General features: G+C 37.7%; 4 protein-coding genes across 4 annotated transcripts in view; all 4 read left to right on the forward strand.

The window, feature by feature from the left end:
* LOC101633890 (taste receptor type 2 member 140-like) overlaps window positions 1-648 on the forward strand; it is a 2,762-nt gene extending 2,114 nt beyond the window's left edge. Inside the window, 3 exon segments of the mRNA XM_012732800.1 lie at window positions 201-319; window positions 322-364; window positions 366-648. Of these exon segments, the coding sequence (XP_012588254.1) occupies window positions 201-319; window positions 322-364; window positions 366-648 (445 nt within the window).
* An 8,371-nt stretch (window positions 649-9,019) lies between these two features.
* Window positions 9,020-9,946, forward strand: LOC101634119 (taste receptor type 2 member 7-like). The gene has a single exon (XM_004693148.1). The coding sequence runs from the start codon at window positions 9,020-9,022 to the stop codon at window positions 9,944-9,946; it is 927 nt and encodes a 308-aa protein (XP_004693205.1).
* Window positions 9,947-14,627: 4,681 nt separating this feature from the next.
* Window positions 14,628-15,536, forward strand: LOC101622916 (taste receptor type 2 member 10-like). Its single transcript, XM_004693276.1, has one exon. The coding sequence runs from the start codon at window positions 14,628-14,630 to the stop codon at window positions 15,534-15,536; it is 909 nt and encodes a 302-aa protein (XP_004693333.1).
* Window positions 15,537-17,986: 2,450 nt separating this feature from the next.
* LOC101634350 (taste receptor type 2 member 8) lies at window positions 17,987-18,913 on the forward strand. The gene has a single exon (XM_004693149.1). It carries the CDS (start codon window positions 17,987-17,989, stop codon window positions 18,911-18,913), a length of 927 nt encoding a protein of 308 aa, XP_004693206.1.
* The last annotated feature ends 2,838 nt before the right edge of the window (window positions 18,914-21,751 follow it).

The raw sequence follows: 21,751 nt of genomic DNA on the forward strand, positions 1-21,751 counted from the left end.
CAGGGACTACAATTGAGATGGAAAAAAAAAAGGTGGTGATGGTCTCACTGACCATACCGATGACTTGGTCCTCTTGATGCTTAATCTTGCATTGGGAGCACACATGTGAATGCCTGGCATGGTGAATATAAAAGAAACATGACTTGCAGTTCCGTGATGAGGGACATCGCCCAAATTTTCAAGCCTCTTGTCTTCACAAGCACACTGTTTACGCTCGTGCCCTTTGCCGTGACCCTGATAGTTTTTCTCCTGCTAATCTTCTCCCTGGGGAATTATCTCAGGAGAGTACAGCTCAATGCCAAGGGCCCCAGAAGTGCCAGCGCCACATAAAAGCCTTGCCAAGTGGGGTTGCCTTCCTGCTACTCTGCTGTTTTCTTTCTGTCTCTTTCTAGGTCGTTTTGGTGCTTGGAGCTTCAAGTCAAAAATCGGATCACTATGTTTTACCAAGATGTTGGAGCTGTTTATCCTTCGGGTCACCCGTTTGTGCTGATTCTGGGACACCATAAGCTGAGACAGGCCTTTCAATCAGTGCTGGGCTGGCTGAGGTCTCGGTTCAAAGATGAGAACCCTGTAAGCTCCTACACTAGAGAGAGGCTCATCCTGCACGTCGTAGTTGAAAATCAGTTAATAAGGAATTTTTTGACATAAGTGTATATACTTCCCCACTCATCTTCCATTGGTGTAACATTTAGATGTTTAAACTTATGTTTGGAATAAACACTATCCAAGTATCATGTCAACTGAGCATGGTACATGTCATTTGTGTTCATATACATATACACAAGAGGAGGCGAATGTGAACCCCTTCAATGTAAGAATGATTTACATAAAATGCATAATATGCATTTTGTGCCTAGCATTCACCTTTTGCAATTTTATGTTGAGAAACCTATAAAAATTGTGTGTATGTCTGTAAAACATAGTTTCTAAAAGTAGAACTTTGTACCTTTATGTATATGTAATGAATTCCTAATCTAGATTACATACATAAATTTCAGATTAAAAATGAAGCATAAACTATAAACTGTTGCAAATCACATATACTAAATCTATTGCCTCAAATGCACGTCCCAATTTACAAATGATTTTTAAAAGTTCTTTGCCTGTTTTATTTCAATACCTTTTCTACATCATTAGTTTCACGTTCTTGGACTGCATATGTATCATTATTAAGAATATATTTGGAAATAACTTATATTTTCCAATGTAGTAAAATATATAACACAATACACTTTAATATTATTTTAAAAATCTGTATTGATGTTACATGGAATTATATTATTACATGTGATTCGGGTGTGCATAACTCTAGATCAACATTGTCATGCAGTATATACATGTCTTTTTTTTAAATATATATATTTAAAAATAGTTTTTAGGGCCCTCCATGGTGGCACAGTGGGTTAAAGCACTGCACTAAAAAAATAGTTTTTAGCTGTAAAACAATAGTTCACTTTTGATGTATAAACCTGCCAAATATTGGCCAACGATGGTCTATTAATCTCTTTTTGGGAAATTGGTGTTTCATTACATTTTATTTTATTACATACTTCTATTTTATTGGTGAGTGGAAATCATCCAGGCCACAGGAACAGAAATGTAGAGTCATCCCCATGTAACCAAAACAGATTTAGCATGAACTTTGAATATTTGTACTTGTTGTTAATGTTGGTTCTATGGCAGAAAACTGAATATAAAAAGTGAAAATTGAGAATAAACTAAATCAGGTGGAGTAAGGAAAGGAAAGAGGACTCTTTCTATCCCTTATTGTTAAATCTTGGGTGTGATAGTCTGTGTACTTTTAAAAATGAAGAATTCTTCACTTAGGGCTTTTATTCACAAGGAAATCTCTTCAAAGTACAGAATTAGTGATTGAAATAAATGCTCCTGCTCTCCTAAAGTGGTTCTTTCATGTATGCATAAGCAAATATATATTGAGCATCTATCCTATGTGCTTTTGAAAACATTTTAATAAGAGACATTAAATATAAAGCAAAATAAAATAAAGTGTGTCCATAACGAATAGGTAGCCGCTATAACCAGCAAGTTACAATATTCATGCCTGCCCTAGGTACTGTGTATATTTCCTTCTTTATTGCTCCTGCATGCAAGCTGTATGTCTGGTGAAGAAGCTGAGCTTCTGAACTATTGAGTGGTTTGCCTGGTGGTGCATGAAGACGCAAGCTCAGAATGAGAGTAATAAGCCCAGAACCTCAGGGATTTTTCTCCAGACTTAAAACAGCTACAGAAAGAGGCTTCCCACAGCTACATTTGAAATCTGGTGGGAAAATAAAAACAGGCAAAAATACCTAACTTTAAAGAACATTAAATATTCTTTAATTCCTATATTTGGCCCCTGGTTTCTGTGTCTACTAAAATGTCATTGTTCATGCTTATTTGCTTGTTGTTGAGTTAAAAGTCAGTTTCCTTACTAAATTGTCATGTGGACTCTCCTTTTTAGATTTATTTATTTATGCATACAAAAACTGGGATACAGGCCAGAGGTGCGTGGAGGTGGGGGATGAGAGGATTTATCAGAGACAGAGTGGGGAGCGGAACAAGCAGATGTTTTGAAAATACACTGCTGAGGGGAGCAATCAGCAAGACAAGAGTGACCTGCCATGCTCTGTGGGTCACCCCCCTGGCCAGGGATGGAACCTGGTGCTGCAGTGGCTGTGGATAGCATCATAGTGCTGTGCTTTAACCTGTTGTGCCACCAGGTTGGGCCCATATGGTCTCTTTTGAAAGCTGGTTCTTGTCTTTTGCAGGTAGAAAATGTTATCATTTGCATACAATGACTGTTTTACTTCTTTTAAATTGTTTGCATGTTTTTGATTTGAGTGTAGATTTCAACAGTAAACTTTCAAATTGTTAAACAATGGTGTGATAATTAGCATCCTTTTAAATGGAAGATTTTTCCTGTTTTTTCACCAACAGGCATAATGTTGACTTCATTTTGGGGTAAATACTTAAAAAAAATCTTCAGAGAGGATCTTTCTGTTCCTATCTTGCTGTGTGTGGTACTATAATAAAATCTGCATGAAAAATATCATATGTGTGTTTCATTGTTAGATGATCAGATATTTCCTCTCTTGGACAATTAAAATAATGAGATCTGCTAATAGTGCTACACAAAATGAGGGTGCAAACTCTGTCTGCAGGTCTCGATTTAGTAAAGTATCATATATTTTAGTAACATTCATACATATTGTGACAAAATTGCACCATTCAAAGGCAAATTGAAATTCAGAAAATAACTACAAAGTTTTTTTTCAATGTCTATCTTATTTGATCAATGACTTCTGGGTCACTGGTGAATGGAAAATAAAATGGACATGAAGCAAAGGTTAGAGAGAAAAGTTTATGAGAAATAAACAAGACTTTCTGAGACACGTGACTAGTTTTTATGTTTATTTTTAAAAAGCTTGGTAATTTTCTCTTTTTAAAAATCTTTTGTATAAATGGCCATGGTAAAACTATCATTATCTGATACTTGAAGAAACTCTTCCGTGTGATCACTTATATCTGCAGTTTCCAATAGTTTTTGTTGACTATCCTTTAAAATCTTTGTTATTTGACATATAATTCTCTGAGGGACAAGATAAAAATATTAGAATAGTTGTAGAATCTATCTTAAATTAGTGGAATATTTAAAGATATGGGAAAATCCATGTAACATGGGATATGAAGGAATTTGTCTTGATTGGAGGAAAAAGAAGAATGGAAATCTACTTTTTAAAAATGTATTTTAACTGGTTTGAATGACTTGGTTAAATACTAAAAGAAAGCATAATTCTAAAAATTATAGGGGATTTGGTAGGCTGAAAATGACCACAATCTCTTTGACTCTTAGTGAGAGGGGACATATTTCTCTTTTGAAACTGGCAGGCTCTAACTGCTTTGATCAATAGAATCTCATTTTTTTAAAAAGACTTTTAAAAAGGAAATACTAGAATTAAGCAAACTATCACATGTTAGAAATGATTAGGAGAGAAGAAAAAAAATCCATCATCCTCCTTCCTAGGAAATGTATGCAATTGACTTGAATATGTTAATGCTAAAAGGTAAAATGTATGGAAAGTTCTCTGACAGCATTAAAGAAATGGGAGACAGTTGACCGTGATTCGAGTCAGGAGCTGCACCCTAAATGGAGTCTCTGCCTCTCGCTGATTCTCACTGTGTGGGACTCAACCCTGAAGCAGCCGGAAATGAGCTGCATTGACCTAGAGCAAAGTGCATCTTCCATTCCCCACCCCAACAACCATTCTCCCCTTACAGAGCGGCTTCCAGAGACCAAGATTCACTGTTCTGCCTTAGGAGGCTGATAGTCCAGAGTGAGAATGAAATATTGTACATAAGCTATGTGACCACACAAGTTAGATATTAGATAACATTGATAACACTAATGTTTCAAAGAAAAAGGGAAAATGTAGATTGTAGAAAAGATTATTTTTTAATGTCCTAAAAGGTCTGCAACTTTACAGTAAAGAAAGAAAAGGCTCGTTTAAGAGAAATTTCCAGAAAATGTCAAACTGTTTTATAGTAGCCTACACTGTCAAAGATTTATAAGTAGTAGTGCAGGGTTGTTAGTTTTACCTACATGTCCAAGTATTTTAATGTAATGAGAATCAGTGAATTGAGGTCCTGTTTCTCAAGTCACATTTGTAAATCAAATGAAGCCATTCTTTGGGAGAGGAGAACATTTTCATTTCAAAGAGTGAAATTAAACCATGACTTTATTTACGTGCTAGCAAATGAAAATTGGCCTCTCAATCATCTCTATTTTTAGAATATTACAGTTTGTAGCTGACATCTGAACCAAGACTGGAAATTTCTTGGTAGAGCTAGTTGGACGTTTCAATGATTATTTTAAGGATGATTATTTTAAGGATGCAGATAGCTGGGCTTTATAGCTAAAAAAGAGGAGCAGCAATTAAAAAAAAATACTACTGTGCAATCAAACTTAAAAATTTGTATCACTATCCAGTAAATCATCTGGAAATGTATCTGTCAATAAACTATCAATTAGAGTTTTCTCTTTGTGGCCATGTTGAATATGCTGGGGAAAGTTTTCATGTTGGTAGCAGGTGGAGAACTAATGGCAGGAATTTTCAGAAATGAATTCATGGGACTCACAAATTGCACTGCCTGGATTAGAAATCAGAATATTTAGGGGTAGAGTGAGGATTTAAGACTTGACTAAAATCACCCTAAGAAGGAAACAATATCTTTCTTAAGTGTGAAAATACTGAAAAAGAACCTTGGCAGGTCACAGCAAGGACTACAGAAAAGGGAGTTAAAAGTATGTAGAGTTTAAGGTGGTAGGCTGACAAAGACTATTTTGAGAGAGAAGGAAACAGAAAAGGAGAAGAACCCTAGGGAAGCTGGGTGGGAAAAGAGAGATAAGCAAGAAGAGGAAATTAATATGAGTAAGACAAATGAGAGGTCAAAAGTTGTACAATACACAACTCTGCCCCTCACCTCCACAAAAAGAGGTTGCTATACCACCTGGTGAAAGACAGTCTCCCCACGATGTTCAGAACAGGCCTGCCCAAGACTAACACTTCGACTTCTAAATGAAGTCAACGGAGGTTTTTAAGCTCACAAGAAACTTTTTCCACCCCCTACCTACCAACTGGGATATGAAAACTGGGATAGTGCCAAGAATAAGAATTTTCATCAGAAGTAACTTTTCTGGGCCTCCTTGGGGACATAGGAGTTAAGTCTCAGCACTATCACCGCTAAGGCCCGAGTTCGATTTCTAGCGATGGAGCTGACCCACATGGCGCAGCAGACCTCGCCTGCTTCACCTGCACGTCCCCTCAGCAGTACATTTCAGTAAATAAATCTACCTGTTTTGCTCCCCACTCTGTTTCTGGTTCTCTCACCCCCTGTACTTCTGGACCAGTTTTTCTAAGCAAAACTAAAACAATTTCAAAATTAAGAAAGTAGTAACTTTTTTTTTATCAGAGAAATCTTTCTACAACACAAGAACAGCATCTAATTACTGAATAGTTGATTTTCATCCTATTGCTCATTCTGTCTTCAAATCCTCTCTTCTCTCCTTGAAGCCCCATGCCCATACTCTCTCTCTTCCTCTCTCTCTCTTTCTCTCTCTCTCTTTTTCACACACACACACACACACACACTTGTCGATTTTAGAATCTATATCCACACAGATTCTCCATAAGAATATAATTTAATTTGTTCTTTACTCCCACTAATCTGTCTGATGTCAACTTGATTGCTTGACCAAGCCAAGAAGAACCCAGAAATGTAGGGACAAATTTTCTCTCCACCCCATGACAGCAATTAGGAAAAATGGACTATGCTTTCACATGAGTATATAAAGGAACTTTACAAACTGAATATTAAATTCAGGAAACCATAAATATCATAAATATTAAAAATGGGAGAGGTTGAGTTTGTGACTAGAAGTGGCAAATGGTGAGATTGGCTGTTGGGGAGATTTTTATGTTTATTTCTTGATCTGGAACTGGTTATGCGAATTTATACACTTAATAAAAATTCATTAAACTCTAATGTCATTTTTGGAGACTTTTTCTATGAATTTTTTCAATAAAAGGCATTTTACAGTTAACAGAAACATTTCTATTCATTTCCTAGGACTACTACATAAAATATGACCTCGAACTTAGTGGCTTAACGAAATTGAATTTTATAAATTTCTCCAAGAAGTAACAAAGCTTAATGTTTGTTTGCTTCTTTTTCATTTTATTATTTCTACCCAAAAGAGAGTTCTCTTTCCTGTGAAACATCAATTCTTGGAATGACTTTTTAATACAATATCTTATTTAGTTAAGCATTTTTCTATTATTAATTTATTTCTTCTCACTTATATTTCTCTTTTATTCTCAAAGTAACAATGCAAAAGCATTTATTTTGTACCCTTATTATATAGTTCTATGAATTTTTCTACCAAAATTTTATTTACTTATTCTGAAACATGTCAGTGTTGGGAGTGGAAACTATAGTTCATCAATTTAATATGAATAAAAGAGTTTAGCCTCCAATTTAGTACAATTATAACAACAACAAAGACAGATGTGGCTTTCATTCCCAAATATTCTATTTGCCTATTCATTATGGGAAAAAAATTATTGTTGGATAATCATGAAAATATATCAGATTCCTCTGATTCACCAATTGCATTGTATTTAATATCAAGCATTCTATGTCCCATGCATTAAATGCTTTTTTATGAAGGATACTTCTTTGTGTTGTTTCAATCTAGCATTTTTCTTTCATTGTTTGGGTTTTAATTTTTTAAAATTTTAATTAAAATTTGTTGTTTTCTCTTCTTTTTAAAAGATTTACTTATTTATACATACAGAACTGGGGTGCACGGGCAGTGAGAGGATTCACCTGAGACAGAGTGGGGAGCAGAACAGGCAGACTGACAAAGTACACTGCTGAGGGAAGCAGCAGGAGAGACAGGAGAGGTCTGCTGCACCATGTGGATCACCTCTGGGGTGGGGTGGCTGCAGTACTGTGTCCCAACCAGTTCTGCCACCAGGGAGGGCCTGTTGTTTTCTTTTTCAAATGAAGCACCATTGTTTTGCATCTTTGCTAGTGTTTGGAAATCCCTCCTCAGGTATCTCAGACACTCACCAAAGCACCTGTAATCCTCCACCACAGTCCATGGTGCTCTCCTCAGGACCGGTTTTTATTCTACCCCTCCCTCATTAATTTTTTATAATAATTTAAATATTTGTATTAATGGTATTAATATCTTATTAAGTAGAATATATTAATTATTTATATTCAATGTAATCAGTAGGCAACAGAGGCAATGGACAGTTCTAGAGGCCAGAAGCCTGAAGTCCAGGAGGTGGCAGGACTATACTCCCTCTGGAAACTCTCTGGGGACGTCCTTTCTTGCTCTTCTGGCTGCTGGTGTACCCACGGGCTTCTTGGATTGGAGCAGCATAAACGCACTCTCTTCCTTCTGTTTGTCAAATCCCTCATCTCTTCTTTTATAAGAACCCTGTCATCAGTTTTAGGGCCCACTCCAATGCAGGACAATTGCATCTGCAACCAAGGACAGACTAATAGCTACTAGGGATTAGCAAGTGGACATAACCTTTGTGGGAGGAGGGACACAGTTCAACCTACCACATCACCCTGATAAGAATCGGAGCTTTATACTGATGGAGCAAATGTGGCCAGTAGCTTTCTCCTTGATACTTCCTTCCTTGTGTCAAGAATTCTAATTTACTTAGGTGAAGCCTGAGGAAGTTGTCAACTTGGAATATCAGTAAGACTGGGATAGTACATAGGAGAAAGGTCAAAGGCTGGAGAGACAAACCCCATCTTCTTGTTTTTCTTCTTCTAAATTTGTATGTAGCTGTTAGTGAAGCTGGAATATTCTGGCCCTGAATAAAGATGTGTGTGGCTCAGGGACTGTGCGGCCATTTCCGGGACAGAGAGTCAGAGGACCAGTGCTGAAATGCTGATAAAGACCTTAGTAATGTTGAGCATGCCTTGAAGACATGTTTGTAGCCCTTCAGGGGTCCTGAAGTTAAACTGTAGCCATTTACAAATTCAGGGTTCTGGTCATATTGAATCTCAGGATTAAGAATTTGTGAGGAACCATGTATTTCAAAATTGTATTTGTTACTTTGAAAATCTACATGAATCAATTTAAAATTCCCTGCTTGAAGAGGAAGAAAGCAGAAAGCGATGTCATAGAATCTTCTGCTCATTTGCCTGTTAGCAAATATGAGGTTAACATTCCATCATCCCCAGAGATGAAATATCTAGCTTGTGACCATGATTAAAGTATCATTTAGTAATCGAGTTGATATTTATGAGGATTGTACTTTGGAGGGTTTTCGTGTTCGCAAGTGCTTTTTACAGAACTACCAACAGTGTTTTCTCATACCAGGGTTATGTATTTTTCTGGTCTGAGCCTCCAAAAACCTCAAAGAAGAACATTTTCAATCATTTCCAGAAAGTAGGCTGTGACAGAAGTGGCCGGGATTTGACTTCCTCAGATATGTCAGGTGCATTTGAAAATGTTCTTATCATCATTGAAATTGTAGAATTCCTGGTAGGTACCTGGGGCCATGGATTCATTGTCTTAGTCATCTGTGCCGACTGGATCAAAACCAAGAAAATCACCTTGCTTGACTTTATCTTCATGTGCTTGGCTGTCTCCAGGATTAGCATGACATGCCTGCTTCTCCAAGATAGTATCATCATGGCTTTCTATCCAAAAATGTATGAAATCAACCTAGTAGTCGGAATGACTCTTGGTTTCCTATGGAGTCTCAACAACTCCTTGAGCAACTGGTGCGTGACCTGCCTAAGTGTCTACTACTTCCTCAAGCTTTCCAATTTTACCCATCCCTTCTTTCTCTGGCTGAAGTGGAGAAGAGACAGAGTTCTTTTCACCATTCTTTTGGGTTTCTTTTTCTCTTTCTTTGCTAATCTTCTGAGCATAAAATGGAATACTTTTTGGATCCATGAATATTTAAAAATGGAAAAAAATAAGACCTGGAAAGAATGGCTGTATAAAAACTCAAGCTTCAGCCATCAAATTTTCCTGAACTTGGATGCCCTCATCCCATTTTTTGTGTCGGTCACTTCATTTTTCCTGTTAATCTTTTCCTTGTGGAGACATATCAGACAGATGATGCATCACACCAAAGAATCTGGACACCTCAACACAGAGGTTCCTGTGAGGGCCAGAAATATGATGATTTCTTTCATCATTCTCTTAGTGGTGCATTATTTGGCCAGTGTCTTGCTAATATGGTGCTACATCAAACTCAACAACTCAGCGAGTATTCTTATTGTTGAGATGGTAGCGTTACTCTATCCTTCAATTCACTCTTTCAATATAATTTTGGGGAACAGAAAAGTGAGACAGACTTTCACGAATCTGCTTAAGCAAATGGAATCTTACATCAAGAGAATGTAACCTTCATAGCATGGAGGGATCTGAAGAGAAGAGTTTACGTTCTGTGGAAAAACAACAAGACAATTCACGAGGAGCCTTTAGTTTCTACCATGGTCTTCATTTAGTGTTGATGGATTTTTTCTTTTCTTTTCTTTTCTTTTTTTTTTTTTTTGAAACTCTTGGTAGACCAGGCTATTACATAAGATTAAAAGGTTTCAGATTTTATGAAATATCCTAGGCAATTTAACATAGTAATTTAATTCATACAACATTTTTATTCTTGTTATTTTTTTCATGAGAACAATTCCAAGGCATATCATGTGTGACTTCATGGTTAGAATCCAAACTCAAATCTTCTGATCCAAAAGGGAAAAAGTGGGTAAAAAAAGAATTAAATGCCTCACATTAGCTCATAATTGTATTATTAATTGATAATGGCATTAAATTAGTTAATTGACCCTGGTACATCATTTTAGGAGATTTTTTTTTTTTTTTAAGATTTATTTATTTGTACATACAGAACTGGGGTACAGGCCAGAGACTCAGGGGCAGTGAGAGACTTCACCAGAGACAGAGTGGGGAGCAGAACAGGCAGATCAACGAAGTACACTGCTGAGGGGAGCAGCGGGCGGGTCAGGAGAGGTCTGCCACGCCATGTGGTCTCCTCCCGGGCAGGCGGGAATCGAACTCATGCAGAAGTGGCTTTAGCTTCTCAGTGCAGTGCTTTAACCCGCTGCGCCACCAGGGAGGGCCAGGAGATTTTTTTTATTAATTAAGACCTTGTGTTAAAGGGAAGGGTGTCCTAAAGGAACTCTGCAGAGTCTTGTGGACTCCACTTCATACTCCAGCTTCTGGACTCTACCTCCTACTCCAGTGATTGGAAACTACAACTCCCAGCAGTACCAGGAAGAGAACTGCTAAGACCCAAAGGCGGAGCTGGCAGGAATTCTGGGACACTGGGGGATACATAGGGCGCCAATGTGTCTCTTGCTCTTTCGCTCGGGAAACAGCTCTACGGACCACAGGACTCACGTTTACAGTGAGCCCAGCCGGTAAGGTATTCCAGTTACTTTGTATCCTGCTCTTTTTCCTTGGGTTGTTTCTTATTCCTTTCCCCTTTTGTAAGTAAACCCGTTATTGACCCTTTTGTGTGTACCTGCAGTATAACCGAATTTTGAGTGCGTGGGTGAGGCCCCACAGACAGGCAGCCCAAGTCCACTCTGGGCTACCCTGTAATACTTGGTTTTAATTAAGAAGGAAAAATATATTGTAAAAAGGTAAATTTAAATAATTATGTTCAATCAATGGGAGATGTTTTTCTTTATTAAAAATTCCCAATAACTTTTAAGAAGTACATGGGTTTTAAATGTAGCAGACAACATGAAGATATGTTTTCTTGACCTTTTCATTTAATAAGAACAACACAATTTCTGAAAATCACCACCAGAAACTGGCATGATGAGTGAAGCACATTCAATGTGAAACAAAATTTGCTCCTCCCTGGTGGCACAGCGGGTTGAAGCGCAGCCCTGCAAACTGGCCACAACCACTTCAATGCCAGTTCGATCCCCAGCCCCTGAGGTGACCCACATGGCACAGCACACCTCTCCTGTCTCTCCACTGCTCCCCTCGGCAGTGTACTTCATCAACCTGCCTGTTCTGCTCCCCACTCTGTCTCTGGTGAATCCTCTCATCACCACTGCACCTCGGGTCTATACCCCAATTCTGTATACATAGATAAAATAAATCTTAAAAGAAAAAAGAACCCCCCAAACTAAAAATTGCTCTTATGAAAGTAAAAACCATGAGATAACTGAAAAAAAAAAGAGAGAAAATATTAAAGTATGTTGTATTATGCATTAAGAAAAAATTGTTAACATCTGGAGAATTTAACCCTTCAGCCTGTTGGTCAAAAACGCTGAGAGCTTAAATGATGATACACGGACAGACTTAAGTACTTTAGGCGTGTAACTGTACAAAAGCAGTGAGAATAACGACTATCAAGAAAACCCTCCGCCATGATCTCTGTGTAAGGTATTTTTGGGTACTAACTTATGTTTAGGAATATGAAAATTCACATTTAGGAAAGGCAAAAGTCTGAACTGATATGAAAAATGCCATGAATTGCAGCCACTTATCTGCCGGCAGTGGCATTACATTCTGGAAATATTTTTTCCCTCCCACTGGGACATCAGGCAATATCTGGAGATATATTTGGTTATCGCCATTGAGGAGGTGCTTCTGGCATCTTGTGGATGGAGGTCAGAGATATTGCTGAGTTTTTTATAATTACAGGACCATTTTATACAACAAAGACCTATCCAGGCTAAAATCTCAATGTATGAGATTGAAAAACTTTTTAACATTAAGAGAAGGGATATTATTTTTTATTATAATAGTTTATTTTTACATCATTTTGTGCTTTTTCCCATCTCAGTTGTAGTCCCCTGGACTTCCATCACCAAATCACCCGTGTGCCATCACCATAGTCCAGTGCATTTCCCCCAATCCCCATTTTTGATCCCATTCCCCACTCCACCCCCATAAAATGTCTCTGGTATGTAGTTGTTCATTACTATTTTCCCCTTTTCCTTTATGCTCCTGCTATGAGTGAAGCCATCGATATTTTTCTTTTTCTTTCTGGCTTATCTCACTAAGCATGATCAAGAAGGGATTTATTAATGAATCAAAATAATTGACTCTTTTAGCTACTCAAGATACATAAGACTATTATTAATATTAAAAAATGATAATTATATGTTTCCTAGTGGGAAAATATTACAGAAATACATACACTGTTTCCCACAAAACATGTGACACTTAAAAACATTGTAGCATAATGTTGACAATTCTTTAAAAAAAAAAAGCTATTGAGGTGATTTCCAATTTTCTGCAGAGATTGTGGGTGGCTTTACTGAATATCTTTTAACATTACTTTAAAAATTCCTTTCCAAAGTAGTTTTCTGATGCCTGAGATTAAGTTACTGTGGACACTTTGTTTTGCATAAATTTTTGATTGCTGGTAAAGTGGAAGTTCTTTTTATGCCAGCTTGTACGTGACGTTTGCATCTGGTACAACTGAAAGTGAGCTTCCCGGATTCTTTGAAGTGAGTCTTTGGAAAGAGTGTAGAGAAATTCTGAAGGCTTTTGCGAAGAGGCTAAAATACAATCCTACTTTAATCACAAAATTAGAAACAGTCACATTAATAAACATACCTATAAAAACAGTAATTAATACTACACAACTTAAAGAATTGAGATTTTCCTATTGTCTATAGTGGAGAATTTGGCATGAAGTTAAAGTTTAGGAAATATTTCTGGATGATTGGAAAAGATAATATTTTTTCATTTATATTTACCTTATCTAGTGAGTGATGTTTCCATGGAGAAAGCACATTATTCAGTAAATGCTACATGCAGTAAATGTTACATCCCTGGAATTCTGCACATCTTAGCAATATTTTGGAAAGATACATTAATCAGGACACTTTTGACTACCAGTAAGAGAAAAACTGTATAAAACTGGAGTGAATTCTAAGGAAAATATCTCCTATTCCAGGCATCTAAAGGAGGAAGTTTCCAGCTTTGGTGATATCAGGAATTCATTGAGCTTGCCAAGGAATCTGGCTATTTATCTCGCTGTTCTCTTCACCTCACGGTCTTCCTTCTCATGTGGTGACAGATATTGGGGTGACAGTATGTTTGCCAATGGAACCTGGGCCTATTTTTTATTTGTGACAAGCTGGAAACAAAGAACCCTTATTTAAGTCATGAATAATAAATCCTTCGTTTCGGCCTATTCACATCTTTACCTCACTCTACACTTGGGTCCACAACCAGCAGACTGTCATGAATTAACTGACTCCAGGAGACATAGCAGGGCCCATGCTGGTGTCAGCTGGGCTATGTTCAGGCTGTTTTAGCTCATAACTTTCTAGAAGTGTTCTTGAAGAAGTTTTAAATTAGAAACAGTTGCATACTATTTTTTCATATTTTTGGTATCTGTAAGAACTGTAGTAATGTATTTCTAGTCCTGATGAATATTGGTGTATTTCTATCAAAAAGTTCATTTTCCACATCACTGATTTTTGTATCACTATACTTTCTTGCTTTCTGGCACCTACCTTACTACAAAGTGACAACTGTTCGGGATTTCTTTGTAACTGATTCATAATCGGTTTTCCTTTTTAGATCATATTGTCAAGTATCTGCTGCCTGAACTGCCAGAAAGATGACAAGAATGTGGCTTATTCAGTGTCCATAGTGGCTAAATTCGTCTCTTCCATGCACTATTTTAAACTTCTATATCTAACCTAAGTGTTGTAATTATCAACACTTAAATGATACTGATGAGATTGAAAAAGAAGTCAATGTATGTCTCTCTTGTGGGTTTGGTACTCCCACTTCACAATTCAGGTTAACAAATGCAAATAATCTCAGAAGGCCAGGTAAGGTCCACGAGCCAAAACGTCTATTTGCATCTTAGCAAATTGTAAGTGAACATATTCTACATTGACTGTACAGACATAGCTGGAGGAAGATTTTTGGATTCTCTCACAAGCCATTAAATGGGGCACCTTTCAGGCTTTATGAAATGGAAGAGAAGAAAATAATTCCTCCATCAAGCAGCCAATCTATGCCTCATCCTTCAACAGGTAATCTGACCCAGATGTAACAGTGGCAATATTAAGGATTGGCAGATATGTTAAATACAGTGGAAGTTTTCCTAATTTTTGTAGTGATTAGTGAGTCAATATTGGGGGTTCTAGGGAATGGGTTCATTGGAATTGTCTATTGCATTGACTGTGTGAAGAAAAGGAAGTTTTCTATGATTGGTTTTATTCTCATAGGCTTAGCAACTTCCAGAATTTGCCTGATAGTGATGATCACTACGGATGGACTTATAAAGCTATTCTTTCCAGATATGTATGCCTCTGGTAAATTAATTGACTATGTTAGTTACTTGTGGGTAATTATCAGTCAATTAAATATCTGGTTTACTACCAGCCTCAACATGTTCTACTTCCTGAAGGTAGCAAATTTTTCCCACCACATTTTTGTCTGGTTGAAGAGTAGAATTAATAGGGTTCTTCTCCTTGTGATGGGATCCTTGCCTATTTCTTTGTTAATTACTTTTCCCCAAGCTGAGAAGATTTTGAAAGATTATAGAATGATGAATAGCAGCATGGCCTGGCAGATCAACTTTCCTAAAGATGAATACATCACTAAGCAGATATTGTTCAATCTGGGAGTCATAGTCCTCTTTACACTAACCCTGATTACATGTTTCTTGCTAATCATTTTCCTCTGGAAGCACAGCAGACAGATGCAACTTAATGTGACAGGACTCAGAGACCCCAGCACCGAAGCACATATGAAAGCCATGAAAATTTTGATCTCCTTTGTCATCCTCTTCATCTTATTTTTTATAGGTGTTGTCATAGAATTATCATATTATATGAGGCCAGAAAACAAATTGTTGTTTATTTTTGGTATGATAATCACAGTACTCTATCCTTGGGGCCACTCATTTATCTTAATCCTAGGAAACAAAAAGATAAAGCAAGCCTACTTGGTGATACTGCAGCAATTAAAGTGTCGCAAGAAATAGAAACTTCATAGAATTCCCCAGACAGACTTGGGGAGAAGTGGAGATTTGAAGAAAATCTACTAGAGAAGAAATGCCTGAAGACCTCGTTCATGCGCATCATATTATTGCATTGATTTTAAGTATATTACTGAACATCACCAAAATCTTCCATAATTATTTTGACTTCATCTCAGAGAAGCTTACTCTGCAATAAGATTTTACTCTCACCTGTAAATTCAGTGACTCAGTCAATTTCTTTTTCCTGCAACTTCTCTCCTCAGATTTCCCAGGTGAGAAACATCTTGGAGATGTTCTCTATGACGATCATGATGGTGGAAATATGAATCTATAAAACAAGACCTTTTATGGTACCTTTACCAGATTATCATAATGGAGTGATAGCCTTTTGCCAAGACTCAAAGAAAAAGGTTAACAAAGGAAGTTATGAACATGGAAATGAAAAGACAGGGTTACCCCTGTCTTTTCAGTTCTTTAAAGGATTGCTATTATTTTCACTGCTCAAAACCTAATGTCTGATTTTTACTGTGTGTGTTTGATATGGCATCAATAATCATAGCTGTAGACTTGACTAGTTTTGTGAAAAATAATTCAGGAAAAGAAGTCTACTTGGGAGGAAGGGGGTGAGTGTTGATTAAGGAGTCTTTTTTTTTTTTTTTTTTTGATTAAGGAGACTTTATGTCCTTCACGTTACAATTGAGTAAAGATTCTGCTAAACAGGATAAGAACCATGTGTCTACATTGTGGTATGCATCCAAATCAATACTTAGGCAGAGAATATATAACTTTGAATATGCTACTTAAAAATAGGAAGATTGAAAAGAAGTTATAAAAAGAAAAAAAGAATGTTTTTCTTTCAAGCTTATGGCAAAACATATATCTGGAAAAACCGTTCCAGTTCAGAATATATAAACAGTTGGGGGCAAAAAATCTTCAGAATTATTTTCAGGACAATGTCTAGTAGTCAGAAAAGTAAGAAGAAATGCTCAAATGACAAAAAAAGTGATAGAAAAGTATACATTTTGAGAAAAGAAACGAACTGAAAATAGGGCCCATGGAACATTTTAAATCCTCCTCTACGTTTTCAAGGACCATGTTCATAAGATACATAGCTTGGGTCTTTCCAAGGCTGGAAGTGAAACTGAACACAATTGATGAAAATTTGTATTGTGGTAAAATATACATGACATAAAAATTTGCCATTCTAAACATTTTAAGCATACACTTTGGGTACTATTTTACAGAAAACTGGGTCCCCTTAAACTATCAATGTCCAGCTTTCCTATTACACATTATGTATATGTAAGAACTAGGGGAAATACTGCATATGTTGTGAAGTACGCTTAAATATGAGACGAACTCTAGTTTATGTGATTTGTATTACCTAGTTTCATATTTACTGTGGGTTAAATCATGTGTCCCCAGAAAAAGAATAAATAAATTTACAATAGAAGTTAGAAGTTGTCCTGTTTCTTGGAAATATTGCTTGTTAAAAAAAAAACAACACATGAACATGAACATTTTTACTGTCTTTGCCATATCTAGGAAAATGACTATAATATAGAATGTGGGATCATAAACTTCATAAAAGGCTGTGATGAGGATAATTTAAAATGTAAACTTCCTTAATCTTAGATGAAACTGTTTATCATCCAAGAGACAATGTTTCAGAAAATGAATTGGCAAACACAACATTTTCCATACTAAATAAAGGTAAAGATAGGCTCTTAGCATGTGTCACTATAAATAAACCACTGGACAGAGAACAGATTTTAGTGAACTTTGTCATGTTCTTGCCTAGTGTAACACTATGACTTTTATATTTACATAATAGCCTTCCCTAATTAACCACTCACATAAAACAAAAACCATTATCCTCTAACTTAATATCAAATTTCTACCATCTGACCACACTGATCATTTCCAAAACCAACATCCATTTCTTCTTGGAGACCTGACTTGTGGGTCATTTATAATTTATGCTGTTGAAACATCATCCTATAATTTATGATGTTTCATATATATATATATATATATATATATATATATGTTTTGTTTTGTTTTCTTTTTTTGTGGCTCCCTATTCAAAACACGATTGGACAGGTCCAAATATACAGAACTTAAGAGCAGGAAGCCTATTGCAAATTCATGAAATAGTATCTCTTTTCATTTTGCATGCGAGCAATTTCAACCAAACCAATTTCACTAAAAGGCACTAATTATAACTTGCCTAGACTTCAAATTAACTGAAGGGCTCAGTTAATTTAGTCTTCATGAATGTAGAAGCTATCCTATTGCAGAGCAAAGCTGGACCCCTCTGGAATGTTCTCTGAGTCAGAATCATGACAAATGAAAACATTCTTTTGATTTGAAGAATTTGCTGTGTTCCTACTGATCATCTGTAAACGAGCTGATCTGCAGTTTTATCAGATCAGCCTGTTCTGTCTATCAACATGCCCAGCACAGAGGACACCATCTTCATAGTCGTAGTCACTGGAGAATCCGTCACAGGACTGCTGGGGAATGGATACATTGCACTCGTTAGCTGGAGACACTGTAGTAAGAAGAAAAAGATCTCCTCGATTAACTGCATCCTTCTAAGTTTAGCTGTCTCCAGAATCTGCTTGGTCTTTTTTATAGCAACAGATAGTATCCTCAGGGTCCTCCTCCCAGACTTTTATGAAAATGATCAACTACAGGTAGTCTTCAGTACCTTCTGGACACTCATCAACTACTTAAGTATATGGGTTGCCACCTGCCTCAATTTCTTCTATTTACTCAAGATAGCCAATTTCTCCCACCCGCTGTTTCTCTGGCTGAAGTGGAGGATCGACAGGGCCATTCTCTGGATCTTACTGGGGTGTTTGGCCATTTCTTCTCTGATCAGCCTTATTTTAGCAGTGATTCCAAAGGATGATACATTTCACATGATTGTAACACAGAGAAGAAACATCACTGAACTATCCCATGTGAGTAAAAGGCAGTACTTCAACTCCATGACTCTCTTTAACCTGTTCATAATTGTCCCATTTTCTGTGTCATTGATGTCATTTTGCCTTTTAATCATGTCCCTGTGGAGACACACCAAGCAAATGAAACTCAGTGGCACTGATTACAGAGACCCCAGCACAGCCGCCCACATAGGAGCCATGAAAAACATCGCTTTCTCTCTTGTCCTTCTTTTTGTTTACTGTGGGGCTTGTCTTTTGGTGACTTTTAGCTACCTTCTGAAAGAGAAAATGTTAGGTGTGATGTTTGGAGAAGCAACATCAATTCTCTACCCCTTAGGCCACTCCCTGATTTTAATTATTGGAAATAACAAGCTGAAACAGTCCTTGGCCAGGAGGCTGAAATGTATAAAAATAGCATGCATGATGTAAAACCTTAATTTTATAAATGGACCTCAAAAGCATTTTTTTTTCTAGCTAAAAAAATATTTTTCTTAAAGGTGACTTTCAATTTATCCAACCACTCCATTTATTTTTTTAATTAAAAATTATTCATTATATTGTCCTTCATTTTCATACACTGTATGGTTTCCCCATGAAATTCCCCACCCCCTCCCAACCGCACCCCTGTCCTGGTCCTTCTCTCTCCTCCCCTACAGAATGTCTCTGATCTATTGTTGCCTGATGATTTTGATTTTTACTTTATTATAGTTACTTTTCTTTCTGATTCCTTATTTGGCTTCTCTGTATCCACTCCATCTTTTTAATGCATCCCTCCAAGTATTACTAGCACCTGGCAGTGAATAGAAACCTTTCTGTCGCCTTCCCCACAGCTATTCCCACCTGCACATTCACTTTCCTCCAAGAATTTCATAGTCCCCCATCTCTCCCTTCATCTTCTCACTGAGTATTAGTATGTATCGCCTAGTTCAGTTCCTTGAAGGATTTTCTTGCTTTTGTTTTCAGAATGACTTCCCTCAGAATATGTGTCAGTAAGAAATACGTGTTACGATGCTGTGCAAATGGTTGTCTTCTGTAAGAGAAACTAAATGCCTTGTCTGTGCTCTCGAGAATGTCAATATGAAGACTTTTGATATTAGTATGTATTTTTTTAGTAAGGTAGTCTTGGTAAGTTTGCAATGCTGTATACAATTCAGAACTAGAGGACCCCAACTTTCCAGCTGTATGTCCCCACACTCACCGCCATGGCACCCACAGTCCTCCCAGCCCACTATGCTCCCTCTGGGTTACCACTCCATCCTCTCTCTCTCCCTCCAGTAGCCTGTTTTACAGTGAGATTCCTAGGGCTTGCTCTGACCCTTTGTTTTATTTCTCTATTTTCCTCTATGAGCAAAAGCATCCAGTACTTGTCTATTTCCTGCCTGCTTATTTCACTTAGAGTCATGCTCTCCAGTTCCATTCAATGTTGTCCCAAATATTTTGAAGTTTTTGTTACTACACAGACTCATCCACCCTTGGGTCATGTGAGTGATGGGTGACAGAAGTTCTGGTTACTGAAATAAATGGCCTCCTTATATATACTGCGTGTATATGTGTATATATACCATCAAGACGCGCATCTTCGTTGCTGGCCCTTCGTTGTGCTTCCTCCCCCACTCTGCTGAGTCATTCCTATTTGCCCTACTCACTACCATGGAAATTGAGATCTCCTGACTTTTCTCTGGGTGAGTTTCCTAGTCATCTCTCTCCTCCCAAGTGAACAATGCTTTAAGTGATCTCCCAGGTAATATTTTGTAGTCAACTTTATTCTGATGTCTTTTGTTCATTTTCGTCTCCCCCCACGCTCCCTTGCTGTTCTTCACTTCCCTTTAAGCTAAATTTCCCTACAAGGAACTTGCTATTCTGACAACACCAACATAGGACTAGAGCCCACTCAAATCTCTCCCCCAAGGGGTGTTCTTAAGTGCCAGATAAAGAGTTGGGGATAGGGTATCCCTGGTGGCGGAGTGGGTGAAAGCACAGCACTAAGAAGCTAAAAAGCCACTTCAGCGTGAGTTCGATCCCCGCCTGCCCCGGAGGTGACCACTTGGCACAGCAGACCTCTTCTGACCTCCCGCTGCTCCCCTCAGCAGTGTACTTCGTCAGTCTGCCTAGTCTGCTCCCCACTGTGTCTCTGGTGAATGTTCTCACCGCCCCTGCACCTCTGTCCTGTTCCCCAGTTCTGTATACATAAATAATAAATCCTAGAAAAAAAAATAAAAGGTTGAGAATATTATCACCACTGATCATTTTGCTTTCCTCAGCAAGACCTGCAGGGATTCTCTCCTGTCTGCTGTCAGAAAAACACCTGGGGGAGTAATTAGCATATATTATGGAATAGCAGCAGCCATCAGTAAGACAGCAATGTGTGCCTGCTACAAATACCTGGTAATTTCCAAAAATAAAGAGGAAAAAAAAGTCATTAAAAAAGGTGTGAACAGCCAATCCCTCCTGCTGGGATTTAGTAAAACACTTGGCCTTGCAGTCTGAAGTTGCCATAGTTGTGCTGAGATGGCGGTGCATTGTGATTCTCATCACTTACTACGTCTCACTTGTTCTACTTCAATCTATATATTTTCTTTTATTATAACTAAAATGTTAGTCATCTGAAGACGATCAGTTTTCCTGTATGTGGTGATATTTGCTCTGTAAAGTATCAATATTCATAGACTTTGGTACATATATTTCTTCAACTATATAGACTTTGGTACATATATTTCTTCAACTATATTTCTAGTGTCCCAGCTACTAACGTTGCTATTTGTTATACAAGACAGAAAAATTGATGTTCTTTTTTTTTTTTTTTAAGATTTATTTATTCATACAGAACTGGGGTACAGGCCAGAGATGCGGAGGGTGAGAGGATTCACAAGGCACAGAGTGGGGAGCAGAACAGGCAGATCGACGAAGTACACTGCTGAGGGGACTAGCGGGCAGGTCAGGAGAGGTCTGCCACGCCATGTGGTCACCTCCGGGGCAGGCGGGGATCGAACTCATGGGAATTTGCTTCAGCTTCTTAGTGCAGTGCTTTAACCCACTGCGCCACCAGGGAGGGACCCAAATTGATGTTCTTTTGATGGAAGATAATATGTTGTATAGAGTATTTGTAAATTGTATAATAGTGGCTTCCCTGGTGGCGCAAGGAGTTAAGTCAGCGCTAGGAAGCTATCCACAGCTAATGCAGCATGAATTTGATCCCCCAGCCAGGGAGCTGACCCACATGGCACAGCAGACCTCTCCTGTCTGGCCCCCTGTTCTTCTCAGCAGAGT

This window comes from Condylura cristata, unplaced genomic scaffold, assembly GCF_000260355.1.
Source record: "Condylura cristata isolate star-nosed mole 26May11 unplaced genomic scaffold, ConCri1.0 scaffold00036, whole genome shotgun sequence".
NCBI classification, from domain to species: Eukaryota; Metazoa; Chordata; class Mammalia; order Eulipotyphla; family Talpidae; genus Condylura; species Condylura cristata.

Excerpts from the sequence above, each read along its gene's own strand:
- LOC101634350 (XM_004693149.1), top strand. The coding sequence starts at position 17,987 with ATGCCCAGCACAGAGGACACCATCTTCATAGTCGTAGTCACTGGAGAA.
- LOC101634119 (XM_004693148.1), top strand. The coding sequence starts at position 9,020 with ATGTCAGGTGCATTTGAAAATGTTCTTATCATCATTGAAATTGTAGAA.
- LOC101622916 (XM_004693276.1), top strand. The coding sequence starts at position 14,628 with ATGTTAAATACAGTGGAAGTTTTCCTAATTTTTGTAGTGATTAGTGAG.